At 54.1% G+C, this 20,291-nt stretch overlaps 1 protein-coding gene across 1 annotated transcript; it reads right to left on the bottom strand.

Annotated features, from left to right (window-relative positions):
* Positions 1–273: 273 nt before the first annotated feature.
* HELZ2 (helicase with zinc finger 2) lies at positions 274–17,367 on the bottom strand. The gene is made up of 19 exons (XM_088523558.1): positions 16,294–17,367; positions 15,998–16,181; positions 15,726–15,833; positions 14,713–15,236; positions 13,717–14,349; positions 11,874–12,657; positions 11,329–11,404; positions 6,202–9,712; positions 5,281–5,366; positions 4,721–4,852; positions 4,316–4,480; positions 3,915–4,056; positions 3,282–3,398; positions 2,821–3,013; positions 1,891–2,025; positions 1,427–1,645; positions 1,154–1,310; positions 561–728; positions 274–398 (listed from the first exon to the last, which is right to left on the bottom strand). Exons 1-19 carry the CDS (start codon positions 17,298–17,300, stop codon positions 274–276), a joined length of 8,466 nt encoding a protein of 2,821 aa, XP_088379684.1. The 5' UTR covers positions 17,301–17,367.
* Between the last annotated feature and the right edge of the window lie 2,924 nt (positions 17,368–20,291).

Here is a 20,291-nt window from a genome sequence, read left to right as displayed (position 1 = left end):
ACATCACCAATAAAGTCACAAGCCCATCCATCCATTCCCATTGCTTTTTGGTTTGCTAGAGCTGAAAGGTCCTGTCCAAAGTCTCACTGACAAAAAAAAACAGAATGGAAACCCAAAGCACACACTGAAGCTGGGGCTGTCGACGCGCAAGGACAGGTCTGGGCTCCCTTAGTGCATTTTGCTCAATGTTTGAGCAGGGGAAGAGCGCATCGTTCCGCAAGGCACACGTAGCACGTTCGCGCAGGGACGAGCTCATCGAGGTATAATCCATTCTTATCGGCGGACGGCTGAAATCTTCTTGACATAAATAGCTCGGGCTGTGGTATAGGAGTTGTGCTTTATGTAATGCTGAAGCAGTCTCTTCCACAGAGGGTTGCATTCCAGGAGGTAACGGTTTCCTGGTGATACAAGGGGACAGGGGGTTAGTGGCCAGAAAAGGCTAATATGACTCCATCAGAGCTGGATCAGAGATTTTTGGCTAGCAATTATAGCCTCACGGTGCTGGATAATTGCACAGCTCCTCTTTTAGTGCTGCCACGTTTGCTACCCCCGTTACCCACCTATAATGCAGAGTCCTTCCTGAGCTCGGGTGATGCCGACGTTAACCTGGTTTGGATCGGTAACAAATCCCAGGAACTTCTTCTGCCAGCTTTTTGTGGGTTTTAAATCAACCTCTGATCGGGGACAGGAGCGTACGGTCGACATGATCACGTACCTCCACTCACTTCCTAAAAAGGAGGAATGGAAAAGGTGTTTCAGAAGCGTGGGAGGCCATCACAAGGCACTCATTTCTCCGCCACAAGCATCCACAAAACGGCAAGCCACCGTTCAAGTTTCTCCAGCCTTGGAGGTTATTTGACTCCAGCTTATTGCTCTATACATTATTATGGCAGTTCTCTAATACCCCCTTATGATGTCCTTCATACTGAAGCTACCTCCCTATTTTCATCACTCTCTCCCTGCCTGGGCATTCCAAAGACTCCCAAGGGATTCATTATGACCACAAATCACCTGGAAATCCGGCCCGGCGACGCCTCCTGCCTGGCTGAGATGTCCCTGGCACCACATTTTCTTGCGTTTGCGATAAATTGCTTTAATCCCCAGGAAGGCGGCAGGGCAGAGGACTGACCCTTCCCTCTCCCGCGGGCCTCACCTTGACTCTTCATGATGGTGCACACGGTCACGCCGCGGACGCCCTCCTTCAAGAGGCGCTTGTTGATCTCGAACACCTGGGCGCTGTAGGGGCTCAGGATGGCGATGCTCTCCGGCCGGATGGTGCCATCTAGCGTCAGCTGCTTCGCCAGCCTCACCTGGGGACACACAAGTCCTGCTGACCGGGGAACAGCAGCCGGCACCCACAACACCCCCCAAAGGGCCAAAGGACATGGGTGGCTACACCAAGATTCTTCTCCTGGCCTTTGCTTACCGCCTGTTCCACTTCTTCTGGGTTAGCTTTGGAGTTCTCGTTTCCCTCTTCAGTTGAGATCATGAGGCTCTGCTCCTTCCCCTCTATGTGCCCAAAGATGATCGGGCAGCACTTGTTGTCTCGGTGGCAGAAGACGCTGTTTTCACGGGAGACCGAAGGGGACGTTTTTAGGTTCCTCTCGTAAAACTCCTGGGATGGGAACTTGCAAATGTCTTTGTGCTGGCAGAAAAAAGGGGAGAAACTGAGATGACCAAAAAACACACAGAACTTGCCCACCCTCAGCTGCTTTTTGGGCAGGCTTTCCCGAATGCAGCTGTGCTCTACCTTGCCCTGTGCACGATGGACAGGCTCATTGCCCCAGGAAGGGAAAGTGCACAGGGACAATATGGTCCTCAGTGGCTTGAGACAAGTCCTGAGGGCAACATTTACTGGGATGGAAAAAGGACACATAAGAAAAGCCTCACCATGCGGTACTGCGTGTCCAGCATCCAAGCCTGATTCCGGTAGCGCTCAAAGAGAGACATCTCCATGCCAAGACTCTTGCAGACATCGTTGTTGACCACGGGACGCAGTTGTTTATGATCTCCAAGCAAAACAACCTGGAATAGAGAGTGGATTCCTCAGTCCTGGAAGCAGTGGCACAGGTGAAGGCAGGCAGCTCTTTGGCTATTCCCACTCAGGCATTCGTTGCTCCTTATATTATGGTTGCAGCAGCCTTGATCAGGGACCATGCTAGGCATTGTACAAACAAAGAAGATCAACCTGACCCAGATAACGTGCAGCCTAATTCTCATCTGATAGGAGAAAGCTCTCACGTAGCAAGAGTTTACCAAGATCTCCTCTACACTTCTTGCCATGTGGATAATTTGTACCCGGGTCAGCACCTTCCAGGGGCTGTGATGCTCACCCGGTAAAGAAGCACCAAAACTACATCCATGCTACCATTTTTTTTCCCTATAGAAAGCCAAGAGCAAATTTAGGGGAGAAGTATGGGTGTAACTGAGAGACAGGTTGCTGAGCTGACATATAGCAAAGAGCCAAGTATAGGCAGTAGCTCTCTGCCGTGGCTTTCAGGCCTATATAAAGCAGAGTCCTAAGACTTGCAATCATATGAACAGCTAACATCTAAGTTGTGCTTCTAGAAAGTCTACTTCCATACTGTGTGTGCTTCAAGACTTCATGGTTAATGGAGCTGTACCTTGGAGGAAATGACTGCCTGAAGACCAGAGCACTGATACACCATTAGGTACTATCAGTAACAACCTTAAAACACAATCTAAACCTTAAAACATGGTCTAAACTTGGAAGAGCAGGACATTGAGGGGTGGAATGTGAGTGTAGACTCATGAGCTCTGAGCAGCTGCCCCAGAGATGCATCTTTGGAAGGCACTCACCTTTTCAGCAAACTTATGGCTGACCAAGGGGATGAGCGTCTCGGGCTCCGTGGACATGGCACACTCATCTATGAGGATCTGCTTAACGTTCAGCTTCTCCAAGCAAGGGGCAGATGCAGCAGAGCACGTGCACAGGATCACGTCATGACGCGCTAGTTCGTATCCACGTGCAGCTGACAATGTATTTTTGTACCTGATGGGCAGCGCAAAGACAGCAGGTCACGCACATGGGAAACACCTACAGGTTTCTAGTGCGGGAGCCAGGCTGGAATGAACCAGAAATCCCACCACTTTCATGGAGCTCTACCAGATTCTATTAGCTGAGGCCTAGAAACTAGAGCCCAAACTAGTTCTCATCAGGGGAGGAAGACTGTTGTCCTCTGCTGCTTTAGGCAGCACTTCTTTAGTGGTGGTATATAGCCATAAAGAGCCATCTCTCACCAGGGTCTCTTTATACTCACTTTTTTATCTCTTCTTCCGATATCTCATCTCCTCTCCTCACTCGTTCATCAAAATCACAGATCTCCTTCCAAAAACGGTTGCCTGGCCGTCGGATTCGATGATGCAGGATTATTTCACTGAATAGAGAGTCAATTTTTTTTTCTTTTACTTGACATACTTTCCACACACAGACCCAAATTACCTCCTCTACACTGAGGCACACAACCCCTGTCTATGTGGAAAAACTAGCTTAGCTAAAAAAAATCACAGCCAGATATTTCCATCTTGATAGGCCTTACACTTAGTCGAGGGTACAAAACGTAACATCCTCTTTTTCTTAAAACAGCTACAAGCAGTAATGAAGAGATTTTTAGAGCTGTTTAAAAGAAAGATGAAAACATGTAGGATGTTTTCAACACTCTGGGTTCTGCGACCAAGTGCTATGTTAGAATATATACTTTCTTATAAAAAATTAAGTACAAAACTGTCTAATAATGGGAGGGTCACCAGAAGAGCTGGTTATGTTCTGAGCCACAGGCCTGCTGCTTCCTGATGGAAGTCACTGGGATGAGACCATTTCAAAGACCCATCAGCCTTGGGCTCCCTGTACCAACGCCGGTCTGGCACCATCAACCGGACCAGGACTCTCCTACCTGAGCTCCTGCTTCGGTTTTGCATCCCGCAAGGCTTTCCGGGACAAGTGCCGGTTGCTCCCTGGGTACGGGAATTCCAGTGTCTCGATTGCCTCACCATAAACCCTCAATGGCCTCAGCTCCTTCATCTTCATCAGCATCCCTGGGAAAGGAGAACAGGTCTGTTCAGATGATGCCACAAACCCTGCGCTCTGCTCGAGACCCAGTGCTCACCACACACCAACCCTTCCTCCCCACTGCCTGCTCATCGACCCCAACCTCAGCAGTCCTCACCCTTCAGCAAAGGGTCTGCTCTCAGCAGCAGGTGAAGCTTTTTGCCACCCCTGCCTCTCAGCTTCCTAACCACAGGCACTTGTTCTCCCTGCTATAAGCTCCTTTAGCGGCTTAGAACAAATAATTACCAGCAACAACGTCAACAGACTTGTTGGATGGCCCACAGTACAAGATATACTTGTTGGCTTTGTCCTCTTCATCCAAGTGTTGTGGTTTCTCCTTCTCAATGGTATCCTGGTTCAGCTCATGGAACCAGTAGACAATGTGACTTCCAACAACGGTTTTTCCTGTGCCTAAGAAAAAAGGTTAAGGAGACACTAATAACTACCCGCTTGGCCTAGTTCAACATCCAAATGATCAACCTTGAGATTCTAGAATCCAGGAGAAAGCCTCAAACAGTTGCCTTCCCCTCTCTCATCAAGGGTCTCAAGGAAATCAGTGTTATCCCATCCTCCTTCCAAAGGAGCAACAGACTAGTTCTAATCTGCTTTAACAAGAAATGACATGGACATGCACCCTCCCCTCATCCTTACCTGGCGGCCCTTGGATGAGCGTGAAGGATTTCTTTAAAGCATTTAGTATTGCCTGGTTCTGACTCTGGTTGAGCTTCTTTCGACTCCCGGGGAGATCAAAGGCTTTTTGCTTCAAGAATCTGGATGTTATCACTGTTATGGTAAAAGGATAAGAAAGGAAATTTAAGGAACGTTACTGAAGGGAGCCCTCGGACAGTTCAATGGAAGGATGCAGCGGGTACCAAACAATCAGGCCCCAACTACAAGACCTCTCAGGCGCAATCTTTGTCTCATGCCAACAAGTTCTGCCCAGGAACCTTCTCTGTGGGTCCAGGGGATTAAAACATCCCCTGCATCATGCTCCAGCGTGGCAACCTGCACCTACTTTCCCTTTACCCTGGCAGCGTTACCTTTCCAGCCCTTGCCAGGGGAACTTCCTAGCTAAAGAGGAGGTGTGTGTGCCGTGCAGGCCTCATGGGCCTATGCCAATGACCCGCAGAAATGGCCAGGGCACCTACCTGGCCAGAAGCAAGTAGCCATAGCATAAGAGAAAAAAGAAAAAGAAAAATATTTATTCCTACCTTTTTTAGGAGGATCGTGGTTTAGAGCAATGCTTTTAGCAAGGTCAGAGGCATACTTGAGCTTCCAAATTGCATTTTCTTTCCGTCTGAAGAATAGGAAAAAAATGAATGAAATGCGGCATAAAAATTTGAAGAATATAACACAGCTTCATGCAGCTGTTTTATTTATTCTCTCTCTGGTTTGCTCTTGCATTAAATCCCTCCCCAAAGAGCTTAAAACAATTTGCATATGAGTCTTATTCTGCTGCTTCGTATCTGTGACTATCTGTCAATTGTCTGAAGAGCTGCACCTGCAAACATGCTGTGAGCGAGGAGTACAGCTTGTGTCCCAACTCCATTTTATTGAATTAGTTTCCATTTTTTCTCTAAAATTCAAGACACAAAGGGAAACACACACTGGCCTGAGGAAAGCTACGGCAATTAAGATGCAATTATCGGTCCATACTGAGTACAAAGAAAGGTAAAATAGATATCAGCTCTAATAGCAGATCACGCTTCACAGTAACAACAAAGGAAAATGAAGGAAAAGAAAGGGAAATCGGGGAATACCTGCCTGACAAACAAACCCTGAGAGCCAGTGTTTCACACTGCCTTTTATGACTCATATTACAGCAATTCACTAGCATAAAAACAGATGTCCTGTGCAACTTCAGCATGGCACCTTCCCCTTCCTCCTAAACCCCATTCTCAAGGCCATCCAAAAGAGCATGAAGATGTACAGGGAAATCAAATGCAGCAACCCCCGTGGAATGCAATGTCCCAAGAGCACGGCCAGTTGAAGCTGAACAAAGACATATTTTCAGAGGAACAGCCACACCAAGGAGCAGAACTCATTTGGTTTAGCAAAGAAGACTCATGTGAAGCTGTTGTTCTGTTTGGACCAAAAGGTCAATTGCAGAACGAATGCTAAAGTACACTTACACATCTGGCAACATCTTTGGAATGAGCTCCACTGTGAACCTGGCAGAATCCAGTGAGATTTCCATGGGAATATTTTCCATAGACATATGGTGGATGTAAAAATTGAAAGTCCTCACACCACTGCGGTCCGATTTCTCATCGTCACTGCTCTCTTCTGTGAGCCCATGAGCCACCCAGGTGTACGTACTTGGATCAACCACAAGCTTGCTCTCTGACCTGTCCTTGTGAAACAAAGTCAGGTTCTGGAGGTCATGGCTGAGACACTCCTCATCGCTCTGAAAGCCCCCAAGGTCCAGCCCACTTAAGCGAACGCACAGGTAACAGTGGTTGAAGTCCACTTCAATGCAGCAGTCTTTCAAAAAGCTTTTGGTTAGCAAGAAGGTCCCTTGCAGCTGCCCCTTGCTTGTCCTTTGCTTTGCCCAGGTTATTTTGACATCATGGAGGATGATGGAGTCATTTTCGGCCACTGCACACGAAGCGGATTCCATGGCGCTCATTGGCATCCACACTTTGTTATACTCCACTGCGCTTTTGTACTTCTCTTTGGACGGCTGAATAGCGTACTCGGAGAAGCAATCGATGGGCTTCTCCGTGTGCTGCAGACAGATGTCAAAACCCGGCGTCACAGACCACAGCTGCACGAAGGGCACCAGGAACCCCCGGTAAACGTCCGTGGTGAGCTGGAACTGCAGAGCATCGCCGGCTTGCAGCTCCAGGGACAGCTCCACGTAGTGCAAGCACGAGCTTTTCCTTATCCACCCCACCCGCCGCTTGCGGTGATCCTCACCCTTCCGAAGGAGGGGAGCCACCTTCTCATAGTGCTCACTTCTGATGGCCAAGAGCATATCTTGCCAAACTTCGGCATCGAAGAGGGTGATACTTTGGTCGTAGAGAGGTCCCTCCTTCAGGCCGTGCTCCTTCTTCTGCTCCACAGAATACACCCTCCTCTTCCACAGTAGCCTCATGCTGTTCTGCTCCTTGTTGAACGCAGGCTGCTCTACTAGCTGAAGAGCCCTGTAGTTAATTAACTGAGGATCAGGAAGAGTCTCTTTGTTCAGCGGAAACAAGGCCTTAAAGTGCTTGCTCATCCCTTCAATATCCACTACAAAGGCAACCTTCTGCAGGACCTGCAACTTCAGCTGAGTGGCCATCTGCAGAGAGTGGGCCCTCTTCTCATACATCACCGCCCGGGAATTCTTCCTGTTGAAGTCGTGACAGAGAAACTCAATGTCCTCCACAGAATAGGCAATGGGCTTCTTGCAGAGCACGGAATGAAGGTGCCGCTGGAGCACCACGTCCATGTATCGGCGGATGGGAGAGGAAGCCCACGTGTACGAGTCAACATGCAAGGAGTAATGGCCTGCTTTTGACTGGGGAGCGGAGTTGGAGCGGCAGAAATAGGAGCGGCCAAGCAGCCTCCTGAACTCCAGCGCCACAGGGGCCAGCTTGGGGTGGATGTCGTCAGTGACGATGAGGTCCAGCATCTTGTGCAAATCGCCGGCATGAGCAGCTGATTGCAGGTGCTCCCAAAGTGGGGCCAGGAGGCTGAACTTCAAACCTTTCAATGAAACTTGCCTGGGAGGCACCTCTTGCAGATGGTGTGAGAGATGGATGGACAGAGGGATTATGTGGCTGTACTTGCTTCTCATGAGCGCTACCTGTTGAAGGTTTGGCTCGCTCTGACACCGGAGAGGAGTGACACTTCTGGTGTCCTCCTGGTTGGTTAGGAACTCAGCCACAAAAGTATTGAACATAATCATGAACTCCTCTATCATCTGATGGGAACCTCTGCTCCCTGGGGAGCTTTCCTCATCCAGCTGATCATAGAAACAGTCCTCCCGCAGACGAGACTTTCTGTGGGCCCTGGAGAAGTGATAAGCCACGGCTAAGCAGTCCTCCAGGGTATCAAAGCAAAGGTTATCCGAACCTCCTTTGTAGTGGTTCTTAATGAGGAGCTCTGCCTCTTCGTAGGACAGCTGCCGGTCGGAGCGGATCACGCACACAGCGATGTTTCCCTTTGTCACCCTATCGGTCTGCTTTTCTATGGTGACAAACAACGAGATCACCCGGCGCTCTTCCTGGGGCAGGAGGCTACAGATTTCCTGGCTAATTCGGGGTGGGAACATGCACAGCGGTTCCCGTTTGGGAGCGTAGTAAGTGGCACCCCGTTTCTTTGCTTCCGTGTCCAAGGCACTGCCTTTGGGAATGATGGCAGCCACATCTGCAATGTGGATCCCAATCTCATAATGCTTTCCAAGATTCCTAACACTGACAGCATCATCTAAATCCTTAGCCCCTTGGGGGTCAACAGTGAAGGTCAGATAACTCCGACAGTCCCTCAGGTTTTCCTTGAGGAGGTTGGGTCTGCTGGAGGTGTGTTTGGCTAATTCCCTGGTAACAGCAGATGGATATTTATTTTCCAAACCATACTCCATGTCGAGGACCTTTAGGCCTTCTTCCAATGTCAATGCAATGTGCAGAATCTCAGTTATTATCCCCAAAGGGTAGTAAAACCCTTCTCGCCAGGAGATAATCTGCACGCAGAAGAGCTGGCATCTCCTTGTCGTCTGGCCGATCTTCTCACAGCTCACCACTCTGTACTTCCCATTGACAAGCCTGCGGATGGGAATGACATTTGGCTTTTCCTTCAGCCCTGGGACAAATATTTTGGTGACAGTGCGATCAATGGGTATCATCACCCGGGGATCAAATTCATCCATCATGCAGATAAAGGTCCGGTCTCTCTCCGCACGCTTCAAGATGCCCACGACCTTCCCTTGCGGGCGGAGGCCGCCGCTGTCAGCCGTGCTGCTCTGCAGGATCTCCACCAGCACTTCATCCCCGGTGAAGGCCGTCCCGCAGTGAACTCTGCCTTTGATCTGAATGCTCATAGCGGGGAAGTCATTGAGGGTGAAGGCAGAGGCTCTGTCAAACCCCTCTTTGATCAACTCGCACCTCTTGTACATTTTGGGGTGCATGTGGAGATACTCCTGCATCATCCGAGAGGAAAAGTTGACATATTCCTGCCTATCGTCCCGCTGGTTTGAAACCTCAGACTTCACGTTCAGCAGCCCTTCTTCAGACACTGTCACCAGGACATTCTTGCTCTCATCTAAGAGCTCCTGGAGAATTGGATCATCGGGATTTATGCTGTCAGCCTCAGAGCTCCAGGAATCGCTGTCACTGTCCTCCTCATCCCCCTCGGGGCTCCTCCTGCGCCAGCTCTCCTTGTCATACACAGCCTGTTTGATCTGTGCCATCGTCAGGTTCTCCGGAGTCACGCTTCCCTTCTCGATGCACTCCTGGATGAAGTGCTTCCACACCTTGCTGCACTGGCCATGGGAACACAAGGCCACAGCATCTCCCACCGCAACCACCAGCGACTGAGCCCTCGTCATGATGGTGTTCAGCACTCTGGCTTCGTTGAAGAACTCCAGGTGGTGGGAGGCAGAGACGCGCAGGCTCTCGCTGGTGTGGACCGTGCTGATGATGATGACCCGAAACTCCCGCCCTGCATGGGAGGGGACAAGGGACAAGTCAGTCACGGGATCCCAAGGGGAAGACCCTGTCTGGCTGCCGTATGTCTCTGCACACCTACCCTGCATTACATGGTTGCAGCCGCGCTGGCAGCTGCAAGTTGCTATAACCTCATTTGCCCGAGTCCCAGAAGTTGCTTGGTCTATAGAAAGCAGGTCTCGGGGATCACAAGAACTTTCCTGGGTAAGCGAGGACAGACACCATGGGGACACTGCTGTGCGAGCACCAGGCAGAGGACAGAAGCATGCAGAAAGAGACAGGACAGCCGACTAGGGCAGCAGCGAGCGCTCGTGGGCCCATGCTGCGCTCACAGTGCCACCAGCATCCCCTGCTATCCACCCTTCACAAACAAGGGGAGTCTTCTGTGGACCCCAAATTCCTGGGGGAAATGAGGATTTTGCAGGAACAAGAGCAGTGGCCATTCACAAATCCTTCCAGGACAGCTCTGCTGGCTGATTGCACTACAAATAACAAACAGCCCGAGCACCCTAGTGACTGCAGGGCTGAAAAGAGACCGGGAGGAAAGGGTGTGGAGACCAGAAACACACCCCAGCGGTCAGTTACTCTCACCATGAGACGTCCCAGCTGTACAGTAAAAATAAATAAATAAATAAAAAGCATGTATGAGTCATAAACTAAGTCCTTGAAGACAAAAACAAGCCCATCCCTCTCTCATCATCAAGTGTGGTGAACTCCTTTAGCTAGCTGTTCTGCAGTTCACGCTGCAGTTGGTACCCACAGGACATCTTGGTTTCAATCCATTTTTATTACGAGCCTCCCCCACTGGCACTGGGGACTTCACATGATTCACACGCCGAAGTCTCTGGGATGCTTTAAGCAAGTGCTTTTCTACCGGGGTGAGTACAAGCCAGGGTTATAACTGATCAGTTCCCACTTTCAGGGTTTTCACCCTCCTACAAAGTAACATCCATAAATTTTAACACGTTGACAGTTGGGTAGAGATTTAATTCAGTGTGAAACCCTATTCACTAAGCAAAGGGATGAAATCAAAGAATTACTGGTACCAACCAGAAAAGGATGGAAATCAGCTAAGGTGCTCTACACGCTCACTCCTAACCAACGTGGGCCACAGCAGCTTGCTGCCAGCACCTGGAGCAGTGGGAGAGCAGTGGGGAGGGTTAGGGCGCTCTGCCCAACAGCATCACATGCACTCAGAGCACTTTGCCCTGATCAAGAGGGATGTTTTGCATGGAAATGCATGTGTGGACACTTGCTAGATGAGCTTTAAAAAGCTGGAGTATCCAAATATGAGACGTGGCCAGCAGCTGGAAAGCAGCTACAGCAAAGAAAGCAGCCAGAAGAAACCATCACGCTAGCCATGAGGAAGTGCACACCAAGGGCCACTTCTTCCATCTTCCTCACTAAAATGCTAAAGGAAGGGTTGATAAAGATTAAGATGCCAGAAGGACATTGGCTAATGACGCAGTGTCTGCTCCCCCTGCCACTGCATGGTGACTCTATCTGCAACAGACCCTCCTGTCTGCTGACACAACTGGAAAAGCTCTCCCTGGAGCACAGGAGACCTCAAAATGCCTCCAGGCACCAATAACCACTGCACAGAACACAAACCTGGCAAGTTTTCGTAGTTTTCTACCATCACGTCTTGTAGGTGCTTCCTCCTCAGCTCTTGCCTTGTTGCAGAAACCTAGTAAGAAAGAGAGAATCACAAACCTGAAGGCAGTTTTAGGTCCCCCTGCCACTCCCCAAACTCCAAGCTCGCTGCACCCTCAGCACTACAGACGTGTCCTTCTCATCTACAGGCTCCCCAGGAAAGTTACTTGAGAGCATATTACATGCCCTGTGCTGATTTTGGCCTACTTTCCCAGTCTGACCTATAGTTAACCTACTCAGAGGATGCCACAAGAAATCTTTAACTAAACCATCCCACCACAAGGCATCTCTGCTCTGATTGTCCATTCCATGATACCTAAATGGATTGTGCCTAGAAAAACACACCACTGGCATGAAAGATTCACAAATTCTCCACCTCTGCCAGCAGGTGAGAGAGAGGTTTACGATTAACAGAGCTCAGCATCTCCTAGGAGCATTTAGAGAGTGTTCAGAGTGTGTGTGCATACCCCTTCCACTAAGCAACGCATGATTCCCCTACACACCTGCATCCCATGGGAGACGACACAGATCTTCTTCATGTTCGGGGCACCCCACTCATCTGGCCACCTCTCTAATATCTCCTGCACTTTCTCAACCACTTGCGCTATCTCCAAGGTGTTGTGCCAGGAAATCATGGACATATCCCTTTCAGCTCTGCCTGGCACATGGCAGAACATGAGCGGGTAGATTTCCGGATGGGGCAGGATGTTCCCACTGGCTTGGATAGCATTGCCTTTGCCAATGTAGAAGTGCTTGGAGACAAATTCAATTATGCCTGCGGTGGATCGATAATTCTCATTGAAGATGATCCTGCTCTTCATGGCCACTTCATGCCTCTCCTTCTGGTAAAACTGGAAGAGTCGGTTTAACAAGGTGTGATCAGCAGATTGTCCATCTCCAACACAGAACAGCTTTGGGGTTATCTGCATGTGGTCTCCAGCGAGGACAATGCGAGTCTCAAAAGTGGCATATGAGAGAGGAACCAAAGCTTCGCACTCCAGCATCTGAGCAGCCTCGTCGATCATGATGTGGGTGAAGTAACCTGGAGGCACCTTCAGGTTCTTGGATAGCATAGAGGTGGTAATAATTATGCGGTGCCTGTCAATCTCCTCCTTCGTGGGGTGCCTGAAGGAGTGCTGGTCCGCAGAAAGGCAGCAGTACATCTGAGTGATGGCATCTGTCATGTTGATGGGACGGTCGGTGGATATAATCCTCAAGGGAACGGCCCATGGTCGCCCCTTGGTTACATAGTTGTGGAAATACTCCCGGATGTAGATGTCAGCAGCACTGGATAGGAAGATCAGGAGAAAACATCACAGAATTTAAATGCTGTTCTTATACAAGACCTTCACCCCAATGTACTATCTAATCATTCATCAACAAGGTGCCAAAATCACCCCCAGCTTTAGCTGACAACACTCTTCAAAAGAGGTATTCACATATGTGCAAAGTAGCCTGCATTTACACAACCACCACTTCCAAGCATATTTTGAGAGCATGGTTTAAAATATGCATTGGTACCAGAGGCTAACGAGCACTGAGCATTGGGGTGCCTAGCAATGCTCACAGGGAGGTGACCCTCAAAATGCAGCGAGTCCAGGAAAATATCTGGGCCTGCATCTCCATAGGATGAAGCCGTGCAAACGTGGTGCAGCTCAGCCCTCCTTGACAGCTCCCCTTCCCAGCGCCCCAAACCCGGCGGATGGTGCAGGATGGGCACAGAGCAAGCGTCAGGGCAACCAGACAGCCTGAGACCGGCTAAGATTAGAAGTTACCATTTATTATACATTAAAAAGTAAGGCCGTAACAGCCTGCAGGAATGGATATGGACATTCTTCCCAGCGTTAACTGTTCTAATTTTAACGATCTTGGCCTGGATTCTCTCAAGGCAGATTCAACAGCAGCCAGACCAGATCTACATCTCCCTCTTTCCCAAACTCTCCCCAGAAAAGTCAAAACATTGGCACGTGCACAGCGCTAAACAGTTTTCAAGGGCAGTATAACACCATCACAACAAGGCTAGGAGATGGTTTTCCACTCCTTCTGCTACACAGCAAGTGCCAGAAAGAAGAAATCAACCATCTTTCCATCTCTATCTTCAATCAAGCAGGAACATGCTAACTTTCCACAAACACTTCCACCCACGCCAGGCTCCTTTCTAGCAAGAGGGCTAGAACAATTTATTTAAATAGTTAATTTTTATTAATTAATGCATATATTAGGAAAAGGCCAGATTAGCTCCATCTCATGCACTCTGGCTCTCCCTTTACCCCCTCACACATGCCCTGACCCAGCAGAGGAACCAGGCACTGGTTCTGGTTGTCTCTTCTCCTCCTCCCTGCTCACCTGTTAGTGTGTGTGCAGATCAGCACCCGCGTGTTGGGCTGCCTGAGGATCTCCATGGTGGCCATGGCCAAGGTGAACGTCTTCCCCGTGCCAAAAGGGCCGTAGATCAGAAGAGGTGGGATCTGCCGGCTGCTGATGGCTTTGCCCGTGATGAAGGAGATGGCTAGTTTCTGCTTGCTGTTCCCTTTCTGGGGTAGCTCGGGAGAATAGGGGACAGAACAATCGGCGACGTCAGGTAGGACCAGCCGCTCGTCCAACAGGCGGTCAACAGCATGGTGCCACTGCCGGAAGAGCAGCCGGTCGATTTGGAACTGGATCTCCACATTATGGGAGGTGTCTGGCTTGAAGTCCAACTCTGAGCAGCATCTCTTTGGTATCTGTAGCCAGATGGTGTTCTCCGTCGTGGCTTTATTCTCCACACTGACTTCATAAACTCGATTGTTTACTGGTGGGCTAAGTGCCAGGTAAGCAGTGGGCACGGACCTGTTCAGCAGATACCCCTCGTCTGTGTCTGGTGAAAGGTTGTAAGGAGTAGGCACTTTGGCAAACAGCTCACCAGACTGGGCAAACTTCATGCCCATTGAAAGGTGTTGTAGCATCGGGGTCAGCAAGATTAAGACCCGGAGGTTAAGCCTGAAAGGTGAAAACATCCGAATTAAAAGCAGAGAACTGGTTGATGAGTTCCTCAGTAACTGTCCTCCCTACTGCAGGGGAGCAATGGCCACTTACACCCAGGGGCTGCCTGCTGACTACCTCGGGATGGAGACCTAAACCGCATCCACAAAGACGCAGCCCTTCCCCACCTATCGTTACGCGGCAAGACCCCTTTCTTGGAGCTTCCCATTTGTCTGGCAAGGTCCCAAGGTGCTTGAGGACCCACCCCAGAAGAGATGGAAACCAGATCTTCAGGAGTTGCATGGCCCCAAGGACAGCGTTAGCAAAGGGTCTGCGATGCCCAGCCAGGAGGACCCATTTGGACACCCAGCAGGTACTCACTTGGCAATGAGAGCCTGCTCGGCTTCTTCCTCCCTGAAGAGGAAGTCGTGCATCCTGTCCCGGTAGGTGAGACGGGTGATGGGGACGTTTGCACCGCCCTTGCGCTGGGAGCTCAGGGAAAGAGCCGGTGCTTTGTATCTGGCCAGCAGATCCACGTCATCGCTGGTCCGCAGCACGCTGGGAATGACCACCCGGTTACCACTGTGCCACTGCTCAAAGTCCACGGGGCGGCTGCTCTCCCTGTTGCCCGGGATCTGCCACGGAAGCTCCCGCCGGCCCACCCTGGCCTTGATTTTCTGGATGAGGACGGGGCGGCTGTCGAAGTCAAACACCACCCACTGCTCGAAGACCCCCAGCGTGCAGCACTCCATGCAAACCTCCACCACGGAGGTGTTGGGGCAGGAGGGCAGCGTGTCCACGAGCTCCCCGCGCAGGTACTGCAGGCCCTGCGGAAATCCATCCGCCGACAGGTAGAAGGAGATACCGGGCTCCCTCCTCAGCAGCGCCACGTGCTTCAGAGGCATCTGCAGGGGAGGAGACAGGAGGACACCGTGACGCTGCCTGGCTGCTTCCTTTGGGAGACCTCTGTGGACCCAGATCTTCCCAGCAGCGTTTCCTATTTCCAGGAGCAGACCACCCTGCTGAGCCTGCACAGAGCTCTTGCACTTCACCAGAATGGAACCCAGTCCTCACACAATTCCCTAGCAATTACCTTTAAAAGTAATTTTAAAAGGTTTAAAACTCAGATTTCAGCTGTATAAGAGAGTCTTCCATAGGGGGGAAATCCCACAAGATGGCAGGAAACAGCCAGACCTGGCCCCTTGTCCCCAGCACCCAAGACACTCCAGCAGGAAGGTGACTGAATCCTGCTCTTTCTGACCACATCCAGGACACGTTCAGAGCAGCTGGGGACACACTGGGGACCCACTGCATGAGAAGAGATGGGGGACTCGGGTGACAAGTTGGGTGACGACCCCACGCTGCCTCCACAAACTCCACAGAGCTGAGCTTACCTGGGAGTGAACTTGGAATTTCCACCTGTACTTCATCCTCCTGTCCTCTGAGTGCACCTGCAAGGGCTGCTCACATGTAGCCCTAACGCCATCAACGTGCTCAGACATCTACAGGAGGCACAAGAGGAGCAGGGGGATGAGGATGACGTTCGAGGGACAAACTACAGAGCCCCAAGGTTCCGTCCCCAAGTTCCCACCCCAGAGATCCCCCAGATCCGGAGCACCCCACTCCGGAAAACTAAGCTGCTTCCCACCCTCCGGCCGGGACTTACGATGAACACCTCGTTGGAGGACTTCTGGTACTCGTCGATGAGGCGGCTCTGGTAGGACACGAGCCCGTCCTTCAAGGCCTGCTTCTTCTTCCTTGTGGCAACCTTCACCCTCTGGATCCATTCCTCCAGCTCCTCCACGGAGTGGGCCTTGGTGCATCCATGGCCGAGCTCGCACACGTCCACCCTGCGAGGAGAGAAGCCGTGGAGCTCCAAGCGGGGCCGAGCAGCCCCGGTGTCCCGGGATGGCGGCAGGCCCCATGGGCAGGGAGCGCACGGAGCTCCGCGCTCATCCCTACCTGCTGCACAGCGAGAAGGTGGTGAGGCCGAGCGGCGGCGCGCGGTGCGTCCACTGCACGGTGCCGTCGGCCGCGAGCATCTGCGTGTGCTCCAGCGAGGAGCAGTGGCTCTCGAAGGCCTCCTGCGAGCCGAACGTGACGAGGCAGACGCGGCAGTAGAAGTGGAGCGCGGGCGGCGGCAGCGGCGCCGCGCGCTCGGCGGGCCCCTCGGCGGCGGCCGGCAGCAGCTCGGCGCGGGCCAGCCCGCGCTCGCGCTCGGCGCGCCACACGGCCAGCTCCACGTCGCTGTGCGCGTAGTTGCAGCGCCGCGGGCTGTGCTTGCACGGCTCGCCCCGGCTCACGTAGCGGCAGTAGGCCAGCGCCGGCACGAACTCGGGGCAGGCGCGCACGGCCGTGTACTGCCGCCAGCGCCGGCTGTCGGACACCACGTGCACGAGCAGCGGCTCCCAGGCGCCGTGCCGCTCGCAGGGGTGCGCGGGGCCGCCCGCGTGGACGAGCTGCGGGCTCCCGTAGAAGCAGCGCTTGCAGATCTCCTGGAAGCAGCCGCCGAACTCGCTGCGGATGTCGGCGGCGGCGCCGCGCGGCTCGGCCGGCTCGCAGGCGCCGGGGCAGGCGGCCAGCTGGGCGCGCAGCACGGCCGCCTTCAGCGCGCGCCTCTCCAGCTCGTGCTCCCGCTCGAAGTTCCACACCAGGGCCTCCTCGGCGCTCCAGGCGAACGTGCACAGGCTCTTGTGCTTGCTGCAGCCCAAGCCCAGCACGTAGTAGCGGCACACGGCGTAGCGCGCCGGGTTGGGGAAGCCGGGCCGCCGCGACACCTTCCTCCACGCCGCGCTCCGCTTGCTCCTGCGCCGCGCCAGGAGGATCTCGTGCATGCAGCGGTGCTCCACATCCTTCAGGCGGTAGGTGATCTCGTTCTCCTTCACGCTGCACTTGGAGCACACCAGGCACAGCTCCAGCTGCTGCCGCAGGCTCTCCAGCGGCACCGAGAGCCCGTTGGCCACGGGCATCGTGGGGGCGGCCAGGCGGGATCCGCGCAGAGAATTCCTACAGGTGGCCGATGCCAGGCTCCGGAGGCGCCATGGAGCAGACGCGTCCTAGCTGGCTATGTCCCTGCCGCCCATGGGCGCACGCTTGCAGGGCCTGGCAAGGGAAAGAGGAGAGAGCTGGTTAGCAGGAAACATCCGTCTCTCCCTTCACTGCGGGCACTCGGAGATGCCGAAACAGCCCGGCCCCGCTCCTCCGCTTCCGCGAGCACCAGGAGCCGCAGGGGGAAAAGCAGCAGAGCCCGAGCAGCAGCGAGATGCTCAGGGGCCTCGTGGCCCGGCCGGCTCTGACCCGGGCGCGCTGCGGAGCGGAGCGGCCTCCTCGGGTCACGGCCTGGTGTCCCGGCTTCCTCTCCCCTTCCCTCCCCGCTGCGCTTTTTGCTGCTGTCAACTTCCTCTTGCTCCTTTCTTGCCCTCTGTCCCCAGCCCTTCCTCTTCCTGGGACTCCATGGGGCAGTCCCAGGGGGAAAACCGCAGACCAAGCAGCCCCTCCGCCCCACGGCAGGCGGAAATCATCAGGATTAACAACAGGCCAGTTCCCTTGGTGCTCCCATGCGGGCACCGATGGGCACACAGGGGCAGCGGTTCGGCCCTTGCCTCTTCAGTGGACCCGCTGCAGCTGGCCCGAGAGCTCCGAGCGCGAACACAGGGCTACGACAGGTCGGGAGCATTTTGCAAGCAGCTTCCTGCACAACCAGGCCCGGGAGCATCCCTGGCAAAGGGATTTTTCCTTCATTCCACTCAGCAGCTGCTTGCCCACCTGTGGGCCAGTCGGCTGGATGCAGGAGCCGCTGCTCCAGTGGAGGCTGCGGATGCAGCCGGGGTAGCAAAGCACCGAGCTGGAATATCCCGCAGGCAGCGGCCCCAGGGCAGGGCGCAGGTCGGGAACTGCCTGCTCCGTGTCCCCGTGTCCCCCTTCACCACCAAGCCAAGGAGAGGCCACCTACTCCCCGCAGCGCGCCGGGCCGGCCGCGCATCCGCGGCGCTCGTTATCTCCCAGGGCCTGGCAGAAATCCCGGCTCCGTGCAGCACCGCTGCCTTCCGTCGGAGCAGGCCGCCGCGCGCCCGGCAGCGCTGCCTTCCCTCTCCGCAGATCCAGTTCGCGGTGCCGTGCCTGCAGGTCTCCGGAGCGAGCGCTAACTCATCCCTGACTCATCCCTGCCTGTTTACTCACAGCCCAGCAGCCAGCCCTGCCGACAGCCCTTGCAAGGGGAGGACGCGCCGGCCGCGGCCGTCCCCTCCGCCGGGCTCCGCGCATCGCTCAGACCCGGTCCTGTATACGCAGTGTCACCCGCACAGTGTCACGCGCTCCTAAATTCAGCGCCTTAGCTGCTACGGAGCTGCTGGCTGCGAAGCTACAAGTGCAAAGGAAGGCAGCGATGCCTGGCTGCTGGCCGAGCACTGGGTACAAGGGGACGGGTTAGCCACGGGGGGCTACTCAAGGCAGAAAAAGAGCATTTGTGCCACCAGCAGCTGCCCAGCACATTGCACAGGATGTGGATACCCTTTGGGGACAGCAAGGGTGGCAGGTTCGGGCCATCCCCCTGGTGCTCCAAGCACGGAGATTTGTATCTCTGCTGGAGACACTGAAATTCGAGCCCTGTATTAACCAAGCCCTGCAACAAGCCGTGAGCTGCAGGAGAGCTGAAGGACACAGCAGAGGGGCAGCCTTTGTGTTTTTGCAGGGCTGCGAAAGCGGTCAGAACCCCCCGGCCCTTGGGAACCACAGCAGCTGCTCCAAGAGAAACGCTCCATGCCCAAGCGCGGCTCCCAGGAAGGCGGGATGGGAAAAGGAGACGGTGGGACAAGCACCGTGGCTCCCGCAGCACGGGGACGAGCTGCTCGTGCGCAGGAGCCGCTGGATTCACGGCGCAGGGAGGAAACACCGCGAGGCTCCCGCGGAGCAGGAGGGCAGCGCGGCGCGAGCGGAGCTCTTGGCAACGCGGCCGAGCGCTCCCTCGGGCACAGCGGCCGGCAACCGCGGCACCGTCTCCATGGGGCCCGGCTTGCTCAAAGAGGGCCACCGCGCTCATCCCGCTGAAACCAGGGGCCAGCTGGGGACATCCCGGGGGCAGGTGGTGGGAAGAGCCGGCACAGGGAAGGAGGACGAGGGTTCCCTTTCCAAGCTGCTCCGTAGGGCAAAACGCAGTAACCGCCACCGCGTCCCAGGAGGGTTTTTGTTTCCAGCCTTGCCCAGGCAACGCAGGCAGGTTGCAAACGGAGCGCCTGGCTCCCGGAGCCGGCCCCGCTCCCCGTTTCCGCGTGCCTGGCGCGCTGCGGTCGCGCCGCCAGCCCGGGCACTGGCACCCAGCGCGCGGGAGGGGACGCGCGGGGCTCGGGCTGCCCCCTTGGAGCGCGGCCAGGAGCGACGCCCTGCGCCCGGGTCCAGGAATCCTGCATGGGCAGCGGCCAAGCGCCGAGGCCGCACTCGGCTTTGCAGCCGGCAGGGGCGAGGAGCCTGTGCCCCAGGGCTGCCCAAGAGGCGCTCGTGCTTCTCCAGCACCTGCGGCTGGGAAAAAAAACTCATTTTCCCTCCAATAGCAGAGTTTCCCCTTCCTTCCTTTGGAGGACTCTTCCCCTAGGATCCCTGGTCCTTCCCTAGAGGGAAAGACTCCTCCGTTTAGGATTTGTGCAGCATCTGGCACGGTGCAAACGAAGTCACCGGTGAGAGCTCCAAACTACCCCACTGTACAAAACAGAGAGGGTGGAAACAGGTCCTCAGCTCAATGCACCTAGCAAGGAGCCGATGTTCATGTCCAGCGTGCCAAGCGCAAGCGGGTGTCGCAGCAGAGCAGCCGCAGCCGCGCGGCCGTGGGGTTGGAGGGCATCACTCAAGGCAGAACAGGACGGCCTGGCCAGTGCTAATCTCATGCCCATGGGAGGACGCGCCAAGCTGAAGCCACCTAGGAGGAATTTTTGGCCTTCGAGGGTCAAACGTGATATTACTTTGTCTAA

The sequence above is a fragment of the Tinamus guttatus genome, unplaced genomic scaffold (genome assembly GCF_059628265.1).
Source record: "Tinamus guttatus ecotype Peru unplaced genomic scaffold, ASM5962826v1 Tinamus_guttatus_pri_ptg000194l, whole genome shotgun sequence".
Taxonomy (NCBI): domain Eukaryota; kingdom Metazoa; phylum Chordata; class Aves; order Tinamiformes; family Tinamidae; genus Tinamus; species Tinamus guttatus.
This window is presented reverse-complemented; position numbering and strand designations above follow the sequence as displayed.